General features: G+C 40.4%; 1 protein-coding gene across 1 annotated transcript in view; it reads left to right on the top strand.

Annotated features, from left to right (window-relative positions):
* The window catches only part of arhgef3 (Rho guanine nucleotide exchange factor (GEF) 3), a 102496-nt gene that overhangs the window by 20632 nt on the left and 59143 nt on the right, over positions 1–22721 (top strand). The window contains exon 2 of the mRNA XM_010882084.4: positions 4168–4234. Coding sequence (XP_010880386.2) covers positions 4168–4234 — 67 coding nt within the window. The remainder of the gene's footprint in view (positions 1–4167; positions 4235–22721) is intronic.

Raw genomic sequence — 22721 nt, forward strand, 5'->3', positions numbered from 1 at the left:
CTTCCCTTACCAAGCAAGACCCATATCATATTAGCTAATCCAGGGTGGTTTAGGGTGCAAAGGATAGTGAAGAGTTTACAAGTATGTGCAAACTGACGGACAGGCGAGAAAGTTTAAATAGGGAATATCTCAACTACTCAGATAAATTTAGTAGAAACATTTTATTTGAAAGATGTGCACTGGTCACTTTTGCTTTTATGTATGCTAGTACTACTACTAATAATAATAATATTTAATATTTAATCATTTTCTTTTTAGGCAACTTTCTAAGCACTCAAGGTCACCATTCAAGACACAAATAACAATAAAAATAAAAGCTCAAGGAGGATGAGAATGGTTGATTGTCCAGAGTCAGCTGCAATGAGAAGATCATTAGTGATTTTTACCAGTGCTGTTTCAGTGCTATGACAGGGGCGGAAGCCAGATTGGAATTCTTCATAGAGGTTATTGTCAGACAAGTGTGCATGAACCTGAGATGCAACAGTTTTTTCTAGGATTTTAGAAAAGGCAGGTTAGAAATAGGACAGAGGTTATTGAAATTGTTGGGGCCTGCACCATGTTTCTTAAGTATAGGAGTTTTTGCAGCAGACTTTAGTGGTGAAGGGTTGAAGAGGTGCCAGAGGTGAGAGAAGAATGTATATTGGTAGTTATTAGGGAGGAGAGAGAGGGTAAGCAGACTTTTACCAGGGTGGTAGGTAGAGGGTCTAGCTGACAGGTTGTTGGCTTTGACTTTTGAATAAGGTCAGATATTTCAGCAACAGAAGGAACTGTGAAACACGAAAATGCACGAGAAAGAGGGGCTGAGAGACCTGAGAGAGACAGACTACGATAAAAATCATACATATTGCCCCTTTAATATTTTTTTGAAATTGTTTTCAACTGTTGTAGTTTTGCTTCATTGTGTTTTGGATCATTGTCCTGTTGCAAGATTCATGTTTGGTTCAGCTTCTAGGTTTTTGGCAGATGGCCTCACATTCTCCTCAAGAATTATCTGATAAAAGATTAAATTCATGGTTGACTTAATGATAGCAAGTGGGCCAGGCCTGAGGCAGCAAAGCTGCCCCCAAACCATAATACCACCGCCTCTATGCTTTACTGTTGGCATTAAGGTTCTTCTGGTCGAAGGAAGTGTTTTGCTGTTGCCAAACATGGCCTCGTATAGGTCTATTGATCTTGGCATGTTGTGTTAAGATACGATTAAGACCAAACCGGAGCAGGTTTCTAATCTTTATGGAGTAGTGGACCCTCCCAAGTTACTCTAATCATTTGGAGCTGTTTTTGTATGCCTGATTCAAATTGTACCCATTTTATGTCAAATGTTAGACATTTTCAATTTAACTGTCTGGTTATGTGTGTTCATATTGTTGTACGTTTCAGGCCTTGGATGCCCTAATATTGCATTATGTCCTGATCTAATATTGTAAATAGATATTGTGGCATGGGTATGTCTTAAATGTTTACTGGTGGCTGAGACTAAGCTGTGGACGTTCAGTGTGACTTGGGTTGTATCGGTGAATCTCTGATGTGTATGTCCAATGAGTGTTCTTCCATTAGTCCTGAAACTCAGTAGTGAGACCATGATGTATTGTCTCCTGCAAATTAATTTGCGATCCAGCATTCTGTCACAGAAAAAGTCCCTGAAAGTTGTGTAAGTTTTTTCTGCTCTTTGTAAACAGATGAAAACTATCAACCCATTTTCATCAGGCCTCTTCTAGCCATCCATTTTCAGGATTCACTGTATTTATTGCTTTATCTTAAAGCTTTTTGTAAATGTCATTATATTGCATTTGGAAGTGCTCTTTTGGCAGATGTTTTCACAATTTTTCTTTTAAAGGATTACGTAGAGCACATTTATTTGTATAATACAAACCCAGAATATTAGTTAGGGGGGAGGCTACATTTATGAGCATTAAAGTGGACATGGGGAATTAAGTAGTGTGTATGGAGGAGAGTACTGTAGTGTGCATGGTACATTGACCAAAGTGACACTGGAAGCAAACTCCCCCAGTGAGTTCAGAGTGAGTCACAGGCAAAGCCTGTTGAATGCTCAATGGGCTCATTAGACCTGGGTCCATTTATGGTCATTTCCTGCTAGCGGACATTTCCTAGGTTACCCAGAGGGGCCTATTACTGTACAATGGCACATTAATAGGAATAATACTCCAAACCCAGATGCAGTGTATTGTTCAATTATATATTTATTGTATTATGTAAGGATGTCTTTGGACCAGAGTTCTTATTTTCTATACATATTGCTTCCCTACTAAATAAATATTTGGGGCAATATTTTCCTGTGAGGACTTGCGTAAGGATGGTGAATTGCCAAAGCCATCACTCAGCAGATTCAACTAATGTAGTTTGAATCAATAATTAAAACAGTTAGTTAGTCTAATTGGGTGGGTTTTCACTTTAGAGGGCTGTGCCCTCATCAGCCCATTGCTGATAAGATATGGACCATAAACACAAATACGTATGTGCACTTGCATGAATGAGGGTCTGTGCACACAGGCATGCTTTCGTGTTTAGGGTGCATCAGCGGCTCATAGTGTTAGCTAAGGATTATATTAATGGTACTCAGTTTTTTTTATCAGAAAATAGGACGTGACTTGTCAATACCTCTTGTCAGAGAGTCTCGCTCTTTTGGTTAAAATGCTGTTATCACAACCACTCTTGCAGCCTATCTGACCAATGACCTCTAGGACCGTGGGAAAAGACCTCAGCTGATAAGACAAGAATGGAGCACATCTTGGTTTTGCTTCTTCAATGGGTGTTATGGGAATAAACTTTATCAGGATGACATTTTAATTGAAATAACATGTAAGTAATATGTAGATACAATTTTATATTTTATATTAGAAAATTTAATATACACCAGAGTTTGGTAATAGGTGCCACACAAAATATGATCATCCACATCTCCACACTCATCTGTTGTGATAAAAATATCACAGCAAACACACTTTGATGAGAAAGAACCATATTATACCTAGCTTCACATCCTGAATATTTTGTTGATACAGTAAATAAGGAGAGAGGAGGAATGCTGGATGTGGGTAAATCTTTGCACTTGCTTGCTGTCCTCTGACAAAGGACATTGTTTCTCTGCTGATGTGTCCGCAGCTTGTAAATTGACTTAGGCCTCAAGACATGAATGGATATCATGACATTATGGAGGAGCTTGGTCCTACTGTTGTGTCACAAAGATATTGTAATTTTGGGCTAGTGACTAATTACTGAGTTTCTATTCCATAACCCTGACTGAACTTTACGCCAGATCTTTGCTGCTTACTGGCTAGCCATCTTTATAATAATCTCTGAACTCAGAACCAAATCTCCTGTTTGCGGGCCAGCAAGGTTAGCCTCAATTCCATTGGAAGTAAAACAAACCCCAATTCAAGTCTTTCTTTGTTCAAAATAATTGACAATATTTGGAATTCGAATGAAATTCCAGTATTGACTGGAATCGAAGTGCAATTGACTACAACCCTGCTGGCCACATAGGTTTGAATCCTGTCTGCTGGTCAGACCATCTAACTTACTTATCTAACTTACTCCCCATAGATAACCTGACTTCAGCCGTCTACCATGCTAAAAGCATGCTGTCAGTGTCTATGATTAAAGTCTGGCTTAGTGGCTTCTCTTTAGCTTAGCGGCTACTCTTTAGAGCACTATAAACACACTATAAACACACTTTAGAAACAATGTAAATAAATGTCTCGGATCGTCACCATCGGCAGGTCTTTGAAGTGTCCTTAATCACCAACGAACCATGTATCATGGCCATCTTTAGACAATGCCACTTCTGTCCGTTAACACTTACGATAAGGCCTGTTGGTGTTTAGGGTGTTGTGGATGTGTTTGTGTGTATGGCCAAGCGTGCGTGTGAATGAGGGTCTGCGCACACTGCCTCGATTGTGTGTTTAGGGTTCATCAGCGGCTTCCGGACGTTCACAGGGCCAGTCCAGGTTCATCCCCATTAACATTAACAGAGAGGTGATGTCGTTACTGGGTCTCTGTGAGGGCTGTACTATAGTGAATGCGATTAGAGCCTAAAAGCTGAAGCTGCCGCAGCGTCTTTGTTGCGACTATACTGTGGTTTCATGAAGAGAGAGATTTATACTGTTTTTCTTCTTTTCTCTCCCATCCTCCCTTTCTCTCCTTCCTCAGGCCGGCACTGCAAAAAAAGACATCCTTCTCCCTCCTCCCTTTGCCAGACAGCTGGATGTTCAGAGGGGTGAGCTGTCTAATTACATTATAAATCTAATTATTGTTCTAATTATTACTAATTAATCCCTCAGTTCTAAAATATAGCCTTGCGTCCCAGAGGGGAGCTATAAGGATGTTTCTGTTTAAGTGTGAATCATATTATACTCCTCTGAATCTTTCTCTTAGCAATTTGATTGATTATAACTCCCAGTAATTTTGTCAATGAAGGCACCCCGCTCAGAAATGATTTCCGGTAGAGTATGATATCATTTTCACTTGCAAATTCTCACTCAGTAGGTCCTGCCATTTTCTCTGTCCTGTCTGTGTGTTGAATGAGGTTAAGCTGAAGGACTGTCTGTGGCAGAGAAGTCTGGATGTGCCTGAGTTAAAGTAACTTCACTAAAGTGTTGAGAAATGGGTGACATTTTGGACTAAGCCACCAATGTGTTTTGACCTATTTTGTTTTCCTCTTTAAAAAGGGCTAACAAGATGTAATGCTCTGTGATGCTGTACATTTTGATCTGTGAGGCTAAGGTCAAGGAGGACTTCTGTCAGTCAATATAAAGGCCTTTCTGTCTAGCTTTCGGTCCTGTCCTACCTGCTAGTCAATATGAGAAAGAGACTGATTCAGTTTCCTGCCTGTCCTGTCCATGGCTTTTGGCGCTCAACTCAGTTCCCCTCCTCCTGCACATTGCTCTGACACTAACGCTGGGACTGAGACATGGTCGTTTGAGTGAGCAGACAGTGTGTCTGGTGGTTGGAACAGCCAACACAAACAAGGCCAGGGGCTGGCACCTCACACCCAGGGATGAGCCCTGGATTTCTGGACTGATTCATTCACTGGTGTGGAAAAGAGCGGTGTCTTCCTTTCCAAGGTTAGGGCACAGCATCTCTTGTATGCTGCCATGCATCTCCAGTCAGAAGGTGGTATATGATTAAAGTTTGTTTGAAACATTGGTATTTCATTGTCAAAGCCAACACATTTCAGTGAATGACAAGTTGCACATCAAGGCTTTAAAGTTCGAAACATTCCAGAGATTTCAGTTGGAGCCGCAGCGGCTCTTGATACGATGTCTTTGATGTAGATATCAAACACACTTTATGGCTTCTTTTTGATCTCTTTGGTATTCACTGGTTACAGTTTCCCGTCCAAGAGTTTACCGGTAATTGTGTTCAGCACAACCTTTTTTGCAATATGCTTAATAAAAATCATCACAAAGTGAGGGACAAGCCTTGATACATGTAACCACACATTCAGAGGTATGAATGCAAGCACTAACGGTCTCTAATATAATAAATAATAATAAAGCATGTTTTGACTCTAAAGTGTTACATATATATTTTTTTACAAACATTCAGATAAAACCCGCTTATATTTTGGATTCTGATGACATTTGAGGTGCAAATTATTATATTATTGTAAAGTCCTAAAAAGGATGTAGCAACTAAGGATTACATTTTGTTTTAATGTTCCAAGAGCAATTCTTCCTTGCATTTCCATGATTTTCCTTGCAGTTGCATTGGATTGCATGCAGTTATTTTGGGGGTTTGTATGACTGGAACTGTTACAACAACTTGCCTGACACTGGTTTACATTAGCAGTGAGTGGATGTTTGATAATATAATTTGGAGGCCTTATTTTACCAGTGACTTTGCCAATCCATGTCTGGAAAGCACACTGTGAGAATAACTGGGTTTTTCTGGGAACATTCAAGTTGGGGGAGGGTGCGGAAGCAGCCCAAAGACAAACAGAAAGATTTTCCCAAACTACAATGCTTTATAGACACAGCAACATTATTTATAGCAGACATGTTATCTTCTGGACTCTAGGGAACTCTTATCAGTGTTCTACTGTTTGCTTTTTTTTTGTAAAGATGTTTCTCATCGCTTATATCAAAGATAAGGTTTAGATTTTATTTCTAGAGAAAATTAGGAGAATAAAACTGAGTGCGAGGGAACACATCCCGAAAAAGTTTATCTTTGATGGCAAGTCATCAACCTTCACCTTAGACTCTTGTCAATCATATACACTGATTATATGCGCATAGCTACATTTCTTTGTCATTGCTATTTACTGACAGGATTTTTTGGATCTGGTTTCCCTTGTCAACGTTTCGTTTGGCAGAGCTTACTCCCTGCCTAGTGACAGACCGGGATCCGGGGATCCTTTCAGTGCAGCAGGGTAGGCCATCCCTGGGTCTGGACCTGGACCTAATCATGCCTCTGCAGCGCTGGTTTCTGTCTGGTCAGCTTCAACATGATTGACCGCTTCTACCTGGCTACCCATCAAAGCCCTTTGTGTTCAGCACACACGCAATATACACATGCAACCACACACACACATACACACACATACACACACACAGACACGTTTTCAATACTTTATTTGAATCTCATTACAGGGGGAATGATTCAGACAATATAATGGTTATGGATATCTTACGGGTACTGGAAGCACCTCCTGCTTCATATCGCCAGGCTTCCCATGTCGCTGACACAGAGCAGAACCTTGCTAGTTGTTTTGCCTTGGTTTTAGACAGTCCTGCAATCTGGAGGCCATGCACTGTCAACATGTGAGCGTGGACATGACCAAATATCAGAACTGCTAGGGTTAGTCCTGATGAGATAAGTGTGCTGAAGGCATTTGAAAGCATGGTAACCAGAACAGCTGCTTTCTCTATTTCTCTGCCAGTAGCCGTTATGCAGTTGTTTAAATAACCTGAATTGTAGAGGAATTAATGTATCTACATAGCCTTGTCTGGTCTGGCTTGTACTGTACAGGAATGACACCCGGAAACCTCCAGTGGGTAAAGTCACTCTCATATTACAATTGCATCATTGTGGCCTTGAGTTTAAATCCTGATTGCAGCATACCAACAATGACCGGCATGGTCTGTGGTTGGTTGGGTTCATGTAAGGAAGAGATGCCCTGCGTTGTTGCACTCTAGGGATTGTATGTGGTAGGTTTGACACCTGCAAGCTCAATCATGGTGGTTGGCCGGGAAATTTAGCTTGCTAAATTACCAACAACAGCAGATTTACAAGCAGTCAGAATGTCTGAATATATTTTATAGCTACAGAAGATTAGTGTAATGCAGGTAACATTAGAGATTTGGTTACCTCTGCCCCAAGGTATTGCGTACAGCTTAGATGAAACTGGTACAGCCTTGTGGGAGAGACCTACTGTTTTTGTCACAATTTAATTTTAGCAAATAATAACAATGCAGGGCGTAGCTCCAAAAGGATGCAGTAGTCAGGCAGGAACTTGAGAACCAATATGAATGGCCAAATCACCACTTTTCATTACTTGTACCATTTTATGTACAGTTTGCATACCCTGGCAGAAATGGGATATTTTGACAATGATTTTGAAAATACTGATCATGCAACAAAACTGTCTTTCATTGAAGGATAATGATCATATGAAGCCATTTATTATCACATAGTTGTTTGGCTCCTTTTTAAATCATAATGATAACAGAAATCACCCAAATGGCCCTGATCAAAAGTTTTCATGACTTTGAATGTCTGGCCTTGTTACAGACACACAACGTGACACACGCAGGTGAAAATGGCAATTAAAGGTGACTTTCCCACACCTGTGGCTTTTTAAATTGCAATTAGTGTCTGTGTATAAATAGTCAATGAGTTTGTTAGCTCTCACGTGGATGTACTGAGCAGGCTAGATACTGAGCCATGGGGAGCATAAATGAACTGTCAAAAGACCTGCATAACAAGCTAATGGAACTTTATAAAGTTGGAAAAGGATATAAAAAGATATCAAAAGCCTTGCAAATGCCAGTCAGTAATGTTCAATCACTTATTAAGAAGTGGAAAATTCAGGGATCTCTTGATACCAAGCCAAAACCACCAGATTGTTTGGGATACAATGAAAAAGCCACAGGTAACCTTGGGAGAAATACAGGCTACTCGGAAAAAGACATTGTGGTTGTTTCAAGGAGCACAATATGACGATATTTGAACAAAATTGAGCTGCATGGTCCAGTTGCCAGAAAGAAGCCTTTACTGCGCTAATGCCACAAAAAAGCCCAGTTACAATTTGTCCGACAATACCTTGACAAGACTCACAGCTTCTGGCACACTGTAATTTGGACGTGTTGGTCCCAACCAAGTGCTATGTTTGGAGAGGTGTCAAGATGGCCTATAGTGAACAGAATACCATCCCCACTGTGAAGCATGGTGGGGTGTGTGAGCTCTTAAGGCACAGGGTATCTTGTGAAAATGTATGGCATGTAGAATGCCGATATTATCAGAAAATACTGGCAGACAATTTGCATTCTTCTGCACAAAAACTGTGCATGGGATGCTCTTGGACTCTCCAGCACGACAATGACCCTAAGTACAAGGCCAGGTTGACCCTCCAATGGTTACAGCAGAAAAAGGTGAAGGTTCTGGAGTGGCCATCACAGTCTCCTTACCTTAATATCATCAAGCCCCTCTGGGGAGATCTCAAACGTATGGTTCATGCAAGACGACCAAAGACTTTGCATGGCGGCATTTTGCCAAGATGAATGGGCAGCTATACCACCTGCAAGAATAAGGGGCCTCATAGACAACTATTACAAAAGACTGCAAGCTGTCATTGATCCTAAAGGGGGCAATACACAGTATTAAGAACTAAGGGTATGCAGAATTTTTAACATATATATTTTTTTCTTTGTTGCCATGTTTTATTTTATGATTGTGCCATTCTGTTATGACCTACAGTTGAATGTGAATCCCATAAGAAATAAAAGACGTGTTTTGCGTGCTCACTCATGTTTTCTTTACAAATGGTACATATATTACCAATTCTTCAAGGGTATGCAAACTTTTGAGCACAGCTGTATGATCAAAGTATTCATGAAGTATGTTAGCTAATGATTTTGAAAATATCTGTCATATTTTCAAAATCAGTGCCAACATTTCAAAATTTTGGCCTGGGTATGCAAACTTATGAACACAAATGTACTTATAAAAGAACAGGTACAACCAAGATCTTTTTAACAGATGAACAGAGAGCCCCATGATCTGCTAATAATATTTACAGATGTGAGCCATAAACAAATAAAGGACAATTAAGGGCCACATTTTCTCTCCCAAAATATAATCTCCCACACCAAAGGGGGAGATACAAAGACTGGTTAAACAACAATGGTACAAAGACTGGTTAAAGGTACTGCCATTCAGTTAATACACTGATCAGCCATAACATTATGACCACCTGCCTAATATTGTGTAGGTCCCCCTTTTGAAGCCAAAACACAGCTGACCCATCGTGGCATGGACTCCACTAGACCTCTGAAGGTGTGCTGTGGTATCTGGCACCAAGACATAGCAGCAAATCCATTTAAGTCCTGTAAGTTGCGAGGTGGGATCGGACCTGTTTGTCCAGCACATCCCACAGATGGTCGATTGGATTGAAATCCAAGTCAATACCAACCACCTTGAACTCATTGTTGTGTTCCTCAAACTATTCCTGAACCATTTTTGCTTTGTGGCAAGACACATTATCCTGCTGAAAGAGGCCAATGCCATCAGGGAATACCATTACCATAATATGGTGCCCGTGGTCTGCAACAATGCTTAGGTAGGTGGTACATGTCAAAGTAACATCCACATGAATGGCAGGACCCAAGGTTTCCCATTGCCCAAAGCATCACACTACCTCTGCTGGCTTGCCTCCTTCCCATAGTACATCTTTGTGCCATATGTTCTCCAGGTAAGCGACACACAGGCACCCGGCCATCCACTTCATGTAAAAGGAAACATGATTCATCAGACCAGGCCACTTTCTTCCATTTCTCCGTGGTCCAATTCTGATGCTCACGTGCCCATTGTAGGCACTTTCTTCAGTGGACAGGGGTCGGCATGGGCACCCTGACTGGCTATGCAGCCCCATATGCAACAAACTGCGATGCACACCTTTCTATCAGTACCAGCATTAACTATTTCAGCCATTTGAGCTGCAGTAGCTCGTCTGTTGGACCACACAGGCCAGTCTTCGATCCCCACGTGCATCAATGAGCCTTGGTCAAGGGCTGCAGTTTTGGAGATGCTCTGACCAAGTGATCCAAACCTCAATTTCTTACAAAACCTTTTTTATGTTATTGGGCCCCTCCCTATCTTAATAATATTTTAAAACAATTTCTTGAAATTCTACATAATCTCCAAGGATTTGTTTGTTATTTCAAAGCAAATTTCATTATGTGTTGTTACTTTAATGACCCCTGCTGGTGAGTTATGACCTTGCGGCCTTGGAAGGCCTTGGAACGGAAGGAGTTAACTTTGCACACCTGTACCAATTAGAGTTAGAGGTTTGTTAAAGTGGGGAACGTTTTTATTTCTTCTTTTTGGATGTTGGAAATACATGGACGCCAGCAGGCATATGGTTTTTCAATGTATTTACTGGTCGTTTATCATCATGATGTGTTTGAGTTTATTATCAAGAGAATAAATGACACATTGGAATAAAACGAACAATATATATTGAAACCCCTGAGGCCTCCGAAGTGACTTACTGGAAGGCACTGCATAGTTGAAAAACATTTTGCTACTGGATAGAGGAACCTGCTGCATTGGGATATTTGGAAATCATCTGCGTTTGGAAAGTTTGATTTACGGATTTACCCTTAGGATACTTGGAAGAGTCGGAGCTGCATTTCGTAAAGTATGTGGATTATACACGTTCGTGCTGGAAATACGTGAGAATTTAACCTTTATTACCTTGGACATTTGTGAGTAAAACGCGGAATTGTTTTTTTCGGTGAGTTTACCAATTTACAAGCAACTGTGCAAAATTTGATAAAAGATGCATACGAAAGGGAGGCCGACAACTTAGACTGGTACCAACCCAAATATCACCTTTACAAAGGCTTCTTAAAAGACATCACAAATTGGCTCGAGGCTGATCAAGATAATGAGGAAGAAGAGCAGGACGATATAGGTGCTGTTAAGCCACAACATGGCGCATGTCAAGTAGCGCACAGTGACACGCATTGCCGTAAAGCAACAAGTGCTCTCAGGTGCGCGTCACGAGAATCTTTCATTCATCTAAAGGCCGAAGCGGAATGTGCGGTTATTAGAGCAAAGGCGCAGGCTCTGGATGACAAAATGTATCTTGATATCGAAGAAGCAAATATCATTGCAAAATGTAAAGCTCGAAAAGAAAAAATTGTCATAGATTCCGAACTTGCTGCTGCAGAGGCAAGAGTTAAAGTATTCAGAGAAGCTGAAAAAAAACAACGTTCAGTGTCGGGCGTATACAAATATGTACCAACGGAAGATGATACCCGTGCAACAGTACAAAGACCAGCGAGATTCAAGAGGGAAGGATCAGTTCCTCGAACTGACTTTAGGCAACCTGTAGGTGCCAATCAGAGCGTCTTCGTACCAATAGGAAGCAGGATTCACTCAGATCGCAATGATACAAACGTCACTGATGTATTAAAAAGACAATCTGAAATCACTGAAATGTTAGTGAAACAGCAAACTCTCTCTTCTGCCAGATAGAGAAATTCCCATATTTAATGGTGATGCTCTTTGTTATAGGACGTTCATCAAAGCATTTGAGCAATGTATTGAGAATAAAACTACTAATATGGATGACCGACTATACTACTTACAACAGTATACAAGAGACCAACCCCGAAACCTTGTCAGTAGCTTTATGCATATGGATTCCTCCATTGCGTGTAAAGAAGCTAAAAGGCAATTAGAATTCAATTTTGGGAACAGCTATAAAATAGCGTCTGCTTACATGAATAAAGTCTTGAACTGGCCAACCGTCAAGCCAGAGGATGGCAATGGGTTGCAATCATATGCCCCCTTTTTACATAGCTGCTACAATACAATGCAAGACATTAAAAACCTAAAAGAGCTTGAAAGTTCCACCAATTTAAGACTTATGTCTAAACTTCCATTTAGGCTGCGAGATAAATGGCGAGCAAATGTGTGTAGCATGCAAGATAACCAACACATAGCAACATTCAAGGACTTGGTAGACTTTATTGAAAGACAGTCCAGAGCAATGCTTGATCCTTTTTCGGTGACATACACAACTCAGAGAGTAAAGTAACGTCACACATTTGAAAATTGTGAAAATTTTAAGTCTAAATCAAATAGTGAGAAAATAGAATTCCTAAAATTAAACGAAATGTGTTTTGGATGTTTAACAAAAGGGCATGTTAGCAAAACCTGTAAAAACAGAATGAAATGTGAAACATGTTCTTTGTCTCATCCAACCATCCTTCACATTCACACTGGCAAAGAAAAGGATGGAATTAAAAATGACTGTGTCATGACTGGAAACAAACCACTGAGTAGTGCTATGGTTTCTGTAGAAGATGAGGACCCAATGGGAGTCAGTCAATCAAAACAATGCAAAAAGTCTCAAATTCAGATAAAATCATAAATACTCATGCATTTTTAGATCCCGGTAGCTCAGCTACATTTTGCACAGACTCATTGAAAAGAAAGTTAAACATCACAGGTAAAAACACCATAATACTCTTGTGCACAATGGGACAGGAAAAAAAATGTCCACAGTAGTATAGTCTCTGGTCTTGAAGTCAGCAGTACGGAAGGCCTGTTGTATCAAACTCCCAGAAGTCTATACTCAAACAAAATTACCAGTTTCAAAACGACACATACCAATAGAATCAATAGACGAATGGGAATACTTATGTGAGGTGAAGATTCCACAATTGGATGCTGACATTGAGTTGTTAATAGGCACAAATGCTGCAAAGCTTATGGAGCCTTGGAAAGTAATAAACAGCAGAGGTAATGGGCCATATGCTGTCAGAACACCCTTAGGTTGGGTCGTCAATGGGCTCATGCAAGAAACATGTCAAATGCAAGGAAGTCACTGATGTGCTGTAGTTAATCGCATATCTGTAGCAGATTTGAATGACTTGCTGATTAAACAGTATCATCAAGATTTTCCAGAACTGGCAGCTGAGGAGAAATTCAGAATCTCACAAATTCAGAACACGAAGTGCACACCTCGTTTATAATGGGGAAATCACGAGTTGCACCAATGAAACAAACTACAATGCCAAGAACGGAACTTACTGCAGCAGTACTAGCAGTACGAATGGATAGACTGATCAAGGCAGAGTTACAACTTGCTCTTGAGAACTAAATTTTTTGGACAGATAGTACATCAACATTGAAGTACATTCAGAATGAGAACAAAATATTTAAAACATTCGTGGCTAATAGAGTGAACACAATCAGAGAAATTAGCAAAGTAAAGCAATGGAGATACATAAACACTAAACAAAATCCAGCAGATTGTGCATCACGTGGTCTCAAGGTTGGTGCTCTTCTGAATTCAGAGGGTTGGCTAAATGGTCCAGAATTTCTCAAATGTCAGGAATCTGAATGGACAAATTCTGACTTTATCATACAAACACATGAAGATGATGATGTGGAAGTGAAGAAGGATGTTCTCATCATGAACTTAATTGTAAAGAAAGTGTATGAATGTATGAGTAGGATTTAGTTCTCTCTCTCAAATTGGAACGATCTAACCAGAGCAGTAGCATGGCTACATATGTTAAAAGACGTTCTCTTGCAGTTAAGTCTGAAAAGAAAAGAAATACTTGCCAACATGAGTATTAAACCCTCAAATGCAGAGAAACCACGTCTGACGGAAAGAAAAATGCAAACAGTCAAAAAATGCATGCATGTACGATTACCTTAGAAGATGTCAAAAGGGCAGAAAATGCAAATCGTACGCTTTACTCAAATGGAGGCATTTTCAGAAGAAATCGAAACCTTGCAAAGGGAAAATTCTCATGTCAGTCATCAGAGCCACATTCGTAAGCTTGATCCTATTCTGCAAGGTGGATTACTTCGTACAGGAGGGCGATTAAGCCGAAAGGCTATGACAGAGGATCGAAAACATCCTTTGATTCTTCCAAAACACCATCATGTGTCCAAACTGGTGTTGAAACACATACATGAAATACTAGGCCACTGTGGAAGGAACCATATGTTGGCCAAACTGCGACAGCAGTACTGGATTCCAGCAGCAACTTTCCTTGCTAGAAGGATACGGTCTGAGTGTGTGTTCTGTAGACGCCTACACTCAAATTTAGGAGAACAAAAAATGCCAGACTTGCCAAAATAAAGAATAACACCAGATTTACCACCATTTACCTTTGTTGGAGCAGACTTCTTTGGTCCAATTATAGTAAAAAGAGGACGCAGTGAAGTGAAAAGATATGGTGTCATTTTTACATGTTTCACAACTCGAGCAATACATTTGGAAATAGCCAATTCACTTGACACGGATTCATGTATCAACGCAATCCACAGATTTATAAGCAGACGAGGACAAGTACGGCAAATAAGATCTGACAATGGACTTCAGCTGATCGTGAACTAAAGAATGCCATAAAGGAATGGAACCAAAGCCACAAACTCCAAGTTGCTCTACAACAAAAGGGCATAGAATGGACTTACAACCCACCTGCCGCTTCACACTTTGGAGGAGTATGGGAAAGGTTAATAAAACAGGTCAAACTAATACTTCTATCACTAACAAAGGATCAAATAGTAGACGACGAATCCCTTCACACTTTCATCTGTGAGGTAGAAGCCATAATGAATAGTCACCCACTTACCTCAAACCCAGATATTCCAAATGACCTCTAACCTTTCACACCCAACCACCTTTTACTTCTCAAGGGACAACCCACACTACCGCCTGGCTTATTTCAAAAAGCAGATGTGTATGGTAGACGCAGATGGAAGCAAGTACAATACTTAGCTGATATGTTTTGGAAAAGATGGGTTAGAGAGTATCTTCCAAACCTACAAGAAAGACAAAAAAAATTTTAAGAAAAAAGAAACTATGCAAATGGTGACATTGTGTTAATTGCAGACTCTACTGCCCCTAGGGGATCTTGGATGTTGGGAAGTGTTATTGACACAAAGAAAGATTCAAAAGGAATTGTTCGTAGTTTGACATTAAAAACAAAGACAAGTGTTATAGACAGACCGGTCACAAAGGTTTGCTTATTGTTGGAAAATCACATGTGGATATGAATGTCCAATGTATGTGTAATGTTTCCTTCACCTTGTAGGAACTAACTGATCTTTTCACACGCTCAATGGACAATGGACTATTCGAGCAAGGAATGTCTTGCAACGTGCACATATACACTGAAATGGACTATTGAAAAAATTTTAAAAAAGGAAAAAATTGATTGCATTTCTATTGCATTGATGGACTTTAATTTGAATTTAAATTAATATTGTCACGGATGTACTGAAAGAATCTTGATGAATGAAACCAACGTATTCATGTTTGTATGCGTGACCAATTCCGGTTATTGATGATTCGACAGATTATATCTGTCGTGCTTCTCAACAGAGCTGTTGTTAGCCCCCACACGTCGTCAGCCCCCCCAAGGGGCTTGAACCACCGCGTTTGGCTTCCATAGATTCAAGGTTGTCGTCCCCCCATGTTGGGGGGGGTATACAAGTTAATTAAGATACTCATCAAAGAGGTAGGTTTTCAGCCATTTGTAGGAAGATTGGCTGGGATTCTGCTATTCAGGCTTCAAGGGGAAGTTTGTTCCACCATTGAGGTGCCAACACCGAGAAGGGTTTTGCCTTGGCTGAGAGGGAGGGTTGGGTGGCCAAAATACATGAAGTGGCGGATTGGAGTGCACGGGTAGGGTTGTAAGGTTTAGGCATATCCTGTTGCAGAGAATAACAAGTTCTTGTCGAGTATCACGCCAAGGTTCTTTCCGCTCTGTGAGGGGATCACCGTAGAGTTGTCAACCGTGATGGACAGATCTTGGAGCAGGCTGGCCTGCCCCAGGACAGAGCTTAACCCTGATAAGCTCTGTCTTATCAAGGTTAAGCTTGAAGTGGTGGGCTGACATTCAAGCTGAGATGTCTGACAGGCATGAAGATATGCGTGTTGCAACCTAGGAATCAGAAGGGGGAAATTAAAATAATTTGTGTCATCGGCGCAGGCCATGTGTAGATATGACCGTGCCAAGTGACCTTCTGCAGAGAGAAAATAGGAGTGGGCCAAGGACTGATCCCTGGTGTACACCAGTACTGAGAGTGCATCACAGAGACAAAGACCCAGTCCATGCAATCTAGTAGGAGTCAGGTAGGATACAAACCAAGAGTGGGCAGATCCTGAAACCCCGCAGCTCTAAGAGTGTGGAGAGGAGGAAATGGTGGTTCACAGTGTTAAAACTAGAAGAAAAGAGGAAAGAGAGTTTGCTTTGGCAGTGACACAAAGAGCGTTCCTGGGCGAGTGACCGGTCTTGAAAATGGATTGGTTAGGGTCCAGAAGATTGTTCTGGGACTGATAAAAGACAGGAGTTGGTTAGGAGCAGCAAGCCCAAGCATTTTAGAAGGAAAAGGAATACCAGTCTGTAAGAAATACTGGTCTGGAGGATTAAGTGTTGGTTTCTTGAGGAAGGGGGTTACACGAGCTGACTTGAAGTCAGAAGGAACACAGCCAGTGGATAGGAAGGAGTAAGATAAGGTAATGTCTCTACAGAGATGTTCTGGAGAAGGGAGGAAGGGATGGGGTCAAGAGGACAGGTTGTCAGACGCCAAGACATCACTAGACACAGGATTTCATCTGAAAAGAGGGGAGAGAAAGAGGTCAAGGAATAAGGTAGTTATTTCATGCTGACATTGGGGCCAAAAGCCTGAACAGGTTGAGTGACAGAGGAGCGAATCTTGTCAATCTTCCATTCCAAATTGTTGGCAAGGTAGTCTGCCAATAGGGAAGGACGTGGAGGATTTAGGTGGCAAAGAGTATCCTTAGGTTAGAGGCAGATGCTTGACATTTAGAGCAGTAGAAATTCGCTTTAGCTGCAGAAACAGGAAGAAAATGTAGAGAAAAGTGAATGAAAGGATGACTTTGTTTTCTTCCAATTTCGCTCGGCAGCCAGCAGCCCTGTTCTGTTTGCTCTCAGTGAGTCAGTCAGCCATGCTGAGAGAACCAGGGACAGAGATAGTCGAAAGAGGTGGAAAGAGAGAAGAGTAGGGTTGAGGAGCCAGACTCAGGAGACAGGAGGAAAAGACAGGTGTTGGGAGGTAACAGTCACCAATATCTGTAAATGGAGAGTCATCATCTGGAAATAAGCTTATAATAAGTGTCAAGCTCATTTTGGAACTCTCCTAATGCCCCTGGTGGATGATGTTCCCAGGGTTTGACAGAACACGGTTGAAGAAAGAGCGGCAGGGGTAGCAGTCCATGTCTCTGTCAGGGCCAAAAAGTCAAGTGATTAAAGGGCAGCATAGGCTGAGATGAAGTCTGCTTTGTTGACAGTAGATTGGCAATTCCAGAGCCTGCCAGAAACCAGGGGTTCTACATGGGTTGTACGTGAAGGATACAGTAGTTCAAAAGGGTTTGCCTGACAGGGAGAGGAGCGTCTAAGACGCTAACAAGGGGATGAAAGGACAGGAATAGATACTTATCAAAGCAACAGCAAAAAGGTAGAGAAAAGCTTACAAAACTAAATATTACCAACACAGTGGGAGAGGGAGGCCCTGACAAAGTCCCGCAGAACTTCTCGGCAGAATTTTTTTCAGCAGATCTTCATTTCAGTAACACAGCCTCTTACAAGATGGCCACTGTCAGCTGCCACTGAGAAACCACAGGCACTGAAATACTAAGACTGATTGCTAATTGCCAGCCACAGGTGAAGAGACACGCCCACAGATTTGCAAGAGGTATAGCCAGGGAGGAAGTTATGGCCACACCCCAAGTGATACCTGGATAACTTAGGTGGCAATACTGTAAATTGGACTGAAACTAAACCAATCCACAATCATAAATACTGAGCAATCAGCTACTACAACAACAAGGATTAAATAAGCTATGTGAAAAAGACTACACTAAATTTCAATAGGTCAAGCAAAACAATGCCAGTAAAAGCTATTAGGATAAAGCAAAATATACTTCAATTCTTGTGAAGCTGTAGTCCCAAAATACAGATGAAGCACTGAGTGTCAAGATTCTTTGAGGTATCTTATATAGGCAGGGAGGCAGTTAAGACCACACCCCTGGTGATACCTGGATAAATTAGGTCCAATACTGCAAATTGGACTGAAATGAAACCAAGTCCACAGTCACAGTAGTTACAGTCACTGAGCAATCAGGTACAAAAAAACAACAAAGATTAAATAGGCAAAGTGAAAAAGACCACACTAAATTTCAATAGGTCAAGCAAAACAATGCCAGTAACAACTATTAGGATAAAGCAAAATATACTTAACTTCTTGAGATGCTGTAGTCCCAAAACACAGTAGAGACACAGTTCCCTCTTCAAAGATGTCTTCAACCACTCACCTTCTGGACGTCATATCACTGATCTGCTATGTGAAATCCAACAAGGTCACCGCTCAGCAGCAGAATATGCACTTGACTTCTAAAACATGGCGACGTGTAGCAACTCAGCTCTCCTTACTCTATACTGGAGTGCCTTGAATTAGGAGTTACAAGCAGTTGGACTGCAGAGGGGACCTAATGAACCTAAGTGAATACATTTGCTTGTCTATCACAGTCGACAATTATGTAGCTGACTGGCGAAGGACCCTAGCACCCAAAGGTCCAAAATTCTCTCCACCTGTCCCATCACTTCGACCCAAAGCCCCCGAACCGATGCAACTGGGCCATACACCTCTTTCCCCTGTGGAGAGACAGAGGCACATCAAAGAAAGACTGTGTCTCTACCTAGGAGAACGAGACCATCTCCTTGGTCAGTGCCCTATTCGCCTGCCATGGAGAGATGAAGCATCCGCCTCCATCTCTGCCCAGGTAGGAGTATCTGTGTTTTTAAATGTATCTCAAAGACAACTGTTTGTTCCTGCCCTTTTATCTTACCTCCATATCGCCCATGGGACTGTCATATTGACCTCATACCAGGTGTCACTGCTCCTAAGGGCTGTATCTATCCACTGCCTACCCAGAAAATGAGGCAATTCATAGTTATATTGATGAAGCACTTAACATGGAATTAATTTGTCCTTCCACGTCCCCGGCTGCCTCCAGCTTTTCCTTTGTTGGAAAAAAAAGCGGCAGTCTCCGGCCATGAATCAATCATCGCTCCTTGAATGGTATTATAGTAAAAAAGTGTTTCCCTTTTCCTCTCATCCCGGATGCTTTAGAGCAAATTGGACAAGCAACCATCTATACCAAACTCAACCTCAGGACTGCCTATAACCTAGCCTGTATCAAAGAAGCGGACAAATGAAAAAACTGCTTTCATTGCTGCAAGAGGAAACTACAAGTACCTGGTAAAGCCTTACAGCCTTAATGAATGAGGTAATCCAAGATATGATTAATTTGTTTTTCATTGTGTATATAGACGACATCTTAATCTGCTCTCAGACCCTGTACTAACATGTGTACCATGTACGATGCGTCCTACAACTACTCCAAGATCACCATCTGTAAAAGCGGAGGAAAGTGACTTTCACATAACCATGGTAACCTTCCTCGGATTTGGGTGAACACCAAGGGGTGTTGATATGTGTGAGCGCAAAGTAACCTTTTTTCGCAATTAGCCTAAACACACCATGGTGAATGATTTAAAACGCTTCTTAGGATTCTCAAATTACTATCTTTAATTTTCTCCGAAAATGTTGCATCACTGCCACCCCTCTCTCAGCACTCACCAGCCAGAAGATCCGTTCCCTACATTGGATAGAATCGTCTCACTCTGCTTTCGAGACTCTAAAAGGCCTTTTAACATCCACTCCCATTCTCCGTCAATTAGATCCAACCCTTCTGTTCATCCTGGAAGTAGCGTCAGAAGTAGGAGTTGGAGCTCTACTCTCTAGGCGAGTGGGAACGCCCCCTAAACTACGCCCCCTGCGCCTTCTTTTGAATGGGCATTTTCTCACACAATGAGACACACCAACATGGAGAAATGTAAACATATTGATTGACTTCTCAGATATTAAAATCAAAATTTTGAAAATATCTCTTACCAAACACGAGATATTGCAACCAAAGTAACCATAGCCACCCGATTTTTAGCAATATTTCCCAAACAGCTGCAGTTTATTTGAGTTTCCCAGCAAGGCAGAAAAAAGTACAATTATTTTATATATTCCACTGCTTGTCAGCTATTTAAATCAGAAAAAAATATGAAAATATCTCTTACCTAACTCATGCAACTTCAACCATGTAACCATGAAAACAGAATTTTCCCCCTACTTTTCAAAAACAGCTCCATTGGAAAGTACTTTTTGAACCATACACACAAATACGGCTTTAAGTATATGTACGTCTACTTTTCACCTACATGAATTATGAAAAAAATTATGAAAATATCCCATACCAAACTTGAGATATTGCAATCGCGGTAACCAAAGCAACAGGATTTTAAGCGATACTTCCCAAACTACTGCTGTTTAACCCACTTTCCCAGCAATACAGAGTACAAAAGTACAATTATTTTATATATTCCTCTGATTGTCAGCTATTAAAATCAGAAAAGATACAAAAATATCTCTAACCAAACTCAAGCTACTTCAACCGGAGTAACCATAGCAACAGGATTTTTTCCAACTTTTCAAATACAGCTCCAATGGAAAGTACTTTCTGAACCAGATACATCAACATGGATTTACTTAAATGTACCTATACCTCTCATCTATTCAAATCAGAAAGAAACTTGAAAATATCTATTACCAAACTAGAGAAACTACTACTGCGGTTACCATAGCAACATGGGGTTTTTTTGCAATATTTTCTAAACAGTTGCAGTTTCACCCACTTTCCCAGTAAGATAAACATAAATCATGAATATACATTAATCTACTTCACATCTATTCCAATCAGAAAAATTGCTGTTTAACTCACTTTCCCAGAAAGATAGGGAATTTCATAAATACCTCTACTTCTTTAAATCTGAAAAGATGTCTCTAACCAAACTTAAGATACTGCGACTGGAGTAACCATATCAACAAGATTTTTTGCTTTTTTTACACAAATATGGATATCAGCATTCAAAGACTTTTCACACTTTATAATCGTATGATTGTTCAAAGTTTGCAGTATCAATGTACCGGCCAAAAATTACTTTGAATGCATTTAAGAAAGCCCCAGTAACTTACCTTGTAAAGTTCAAATCTAGTGTAATTTGTTTTCTCCCATTAACAATCAATAGAAAGAACAAACTACTTTTGCATAAAATGATATATTGCGACGAGATTGAGCCAGCAGTCAAATTAGCAACTAATGATCATAAAAAAGTAAGCACAGGGCAAATCTCAAGACATACGAGTTTTATAAATGATAAGGGGTAGTATGTAACATACATCTTTTGGCAGATGTAGGACATCATCGCGATCAAGTGACAACATGGTCAGTGAAGCATAACTGATTTTTGGCTAGCTAGTGAAAGTGACAGACAAGCAAGCAAGTTTATGTATATTCATACATCGAAGCAATTCAATGTGCTTTACAAATAAAAATATATGAAAGTTCAATAACATAAAAAACAAATATTCAAATAAAAACATAAAAACAAATAAAAACATCATAATAATAAAAAATACAATAAAAAACATATAAAGATTAGAAATGGGATAAAAACATAGGAAGCTATAATTTTAAACAGTGTGGTTAAGTTTAAGTGCTCAGTCATAGGCATGTGAAAAGATAAGTGTTTTTAACCTGGATTTAAAAATGTATAAGTTTGGGGCACGTCTAAGATCTTCTGGTAGTTTATTCCAGTTGTATGCAGCATACCTGCTAAACGCAGCTTCTACATGTTTAGTTTGGACTCTGGGCTCTACTAGCTGACCTGTGTTCATGGAACTAAGAGCCCTGCTCGGTTTATATTCTTCAAACATATCTTAAATGTATTCGGCTCCTAAATCATTCAGAGATTTATAAACTAAAAGCACCACTTTGAAATCTGTTCTGTAACTGACTGGAAGCCAATGCAAATATTTAAGAACCGGAGTGATGTGCTCTGTTCTCTTGGTCCTGGTTAACATTCTAGCAGCAGCATTCTGAATGAGCTGCAGTTGTTTTACAGTCTTTTTCGGGAGTCCGGTTATGAGGCCATTACAGTAGTCAACCCTACTAGAGATAAAAGCATGGATGAGCTTCTTTCACAAGCGAAACATTTGAGGGCAGACGACTTTATTTAGTTGTCTAGTTAGCAATGGCATTTTCCATATTTGAATAATATCTGAAAAAAATCGAAAAAACAACCAACTTGTCAGCCGGCTACACAGCTACTGCAACACTTTCCATTACTAGACTGAGCAAGCAACCATTTGAGCTCCACAGCTGATGTGCTTGTCTATCAAGTTATCATGACAGGGTTGCTGTTGTTATCTAAAAGATATTACCTACATTTCACAAAATAAAGTATGGACACAAAACACATAGCCAGTGATTATTTCTTACTCCCCTCGACAGCATTCTCGCTTTCAAAGAGAAAGGACATTTCTAAACTCATCCCCAAACAACACAGAAAATTGTTTTTGTTATAAATCTCTTC

This window comes from Esox lucius, chromosome 17, assembly GCF_011004845.1.
Source record: "Esox lucius isolate fEsoLuc1 chromosome 17, fEsoLuc1.pri, whole genome shotgun sequence".
NCBI lineage: Eukaryota > Metazoa > Chordata > Actinopteri > Esociformes > Esocidae > Esox > Esox lucius.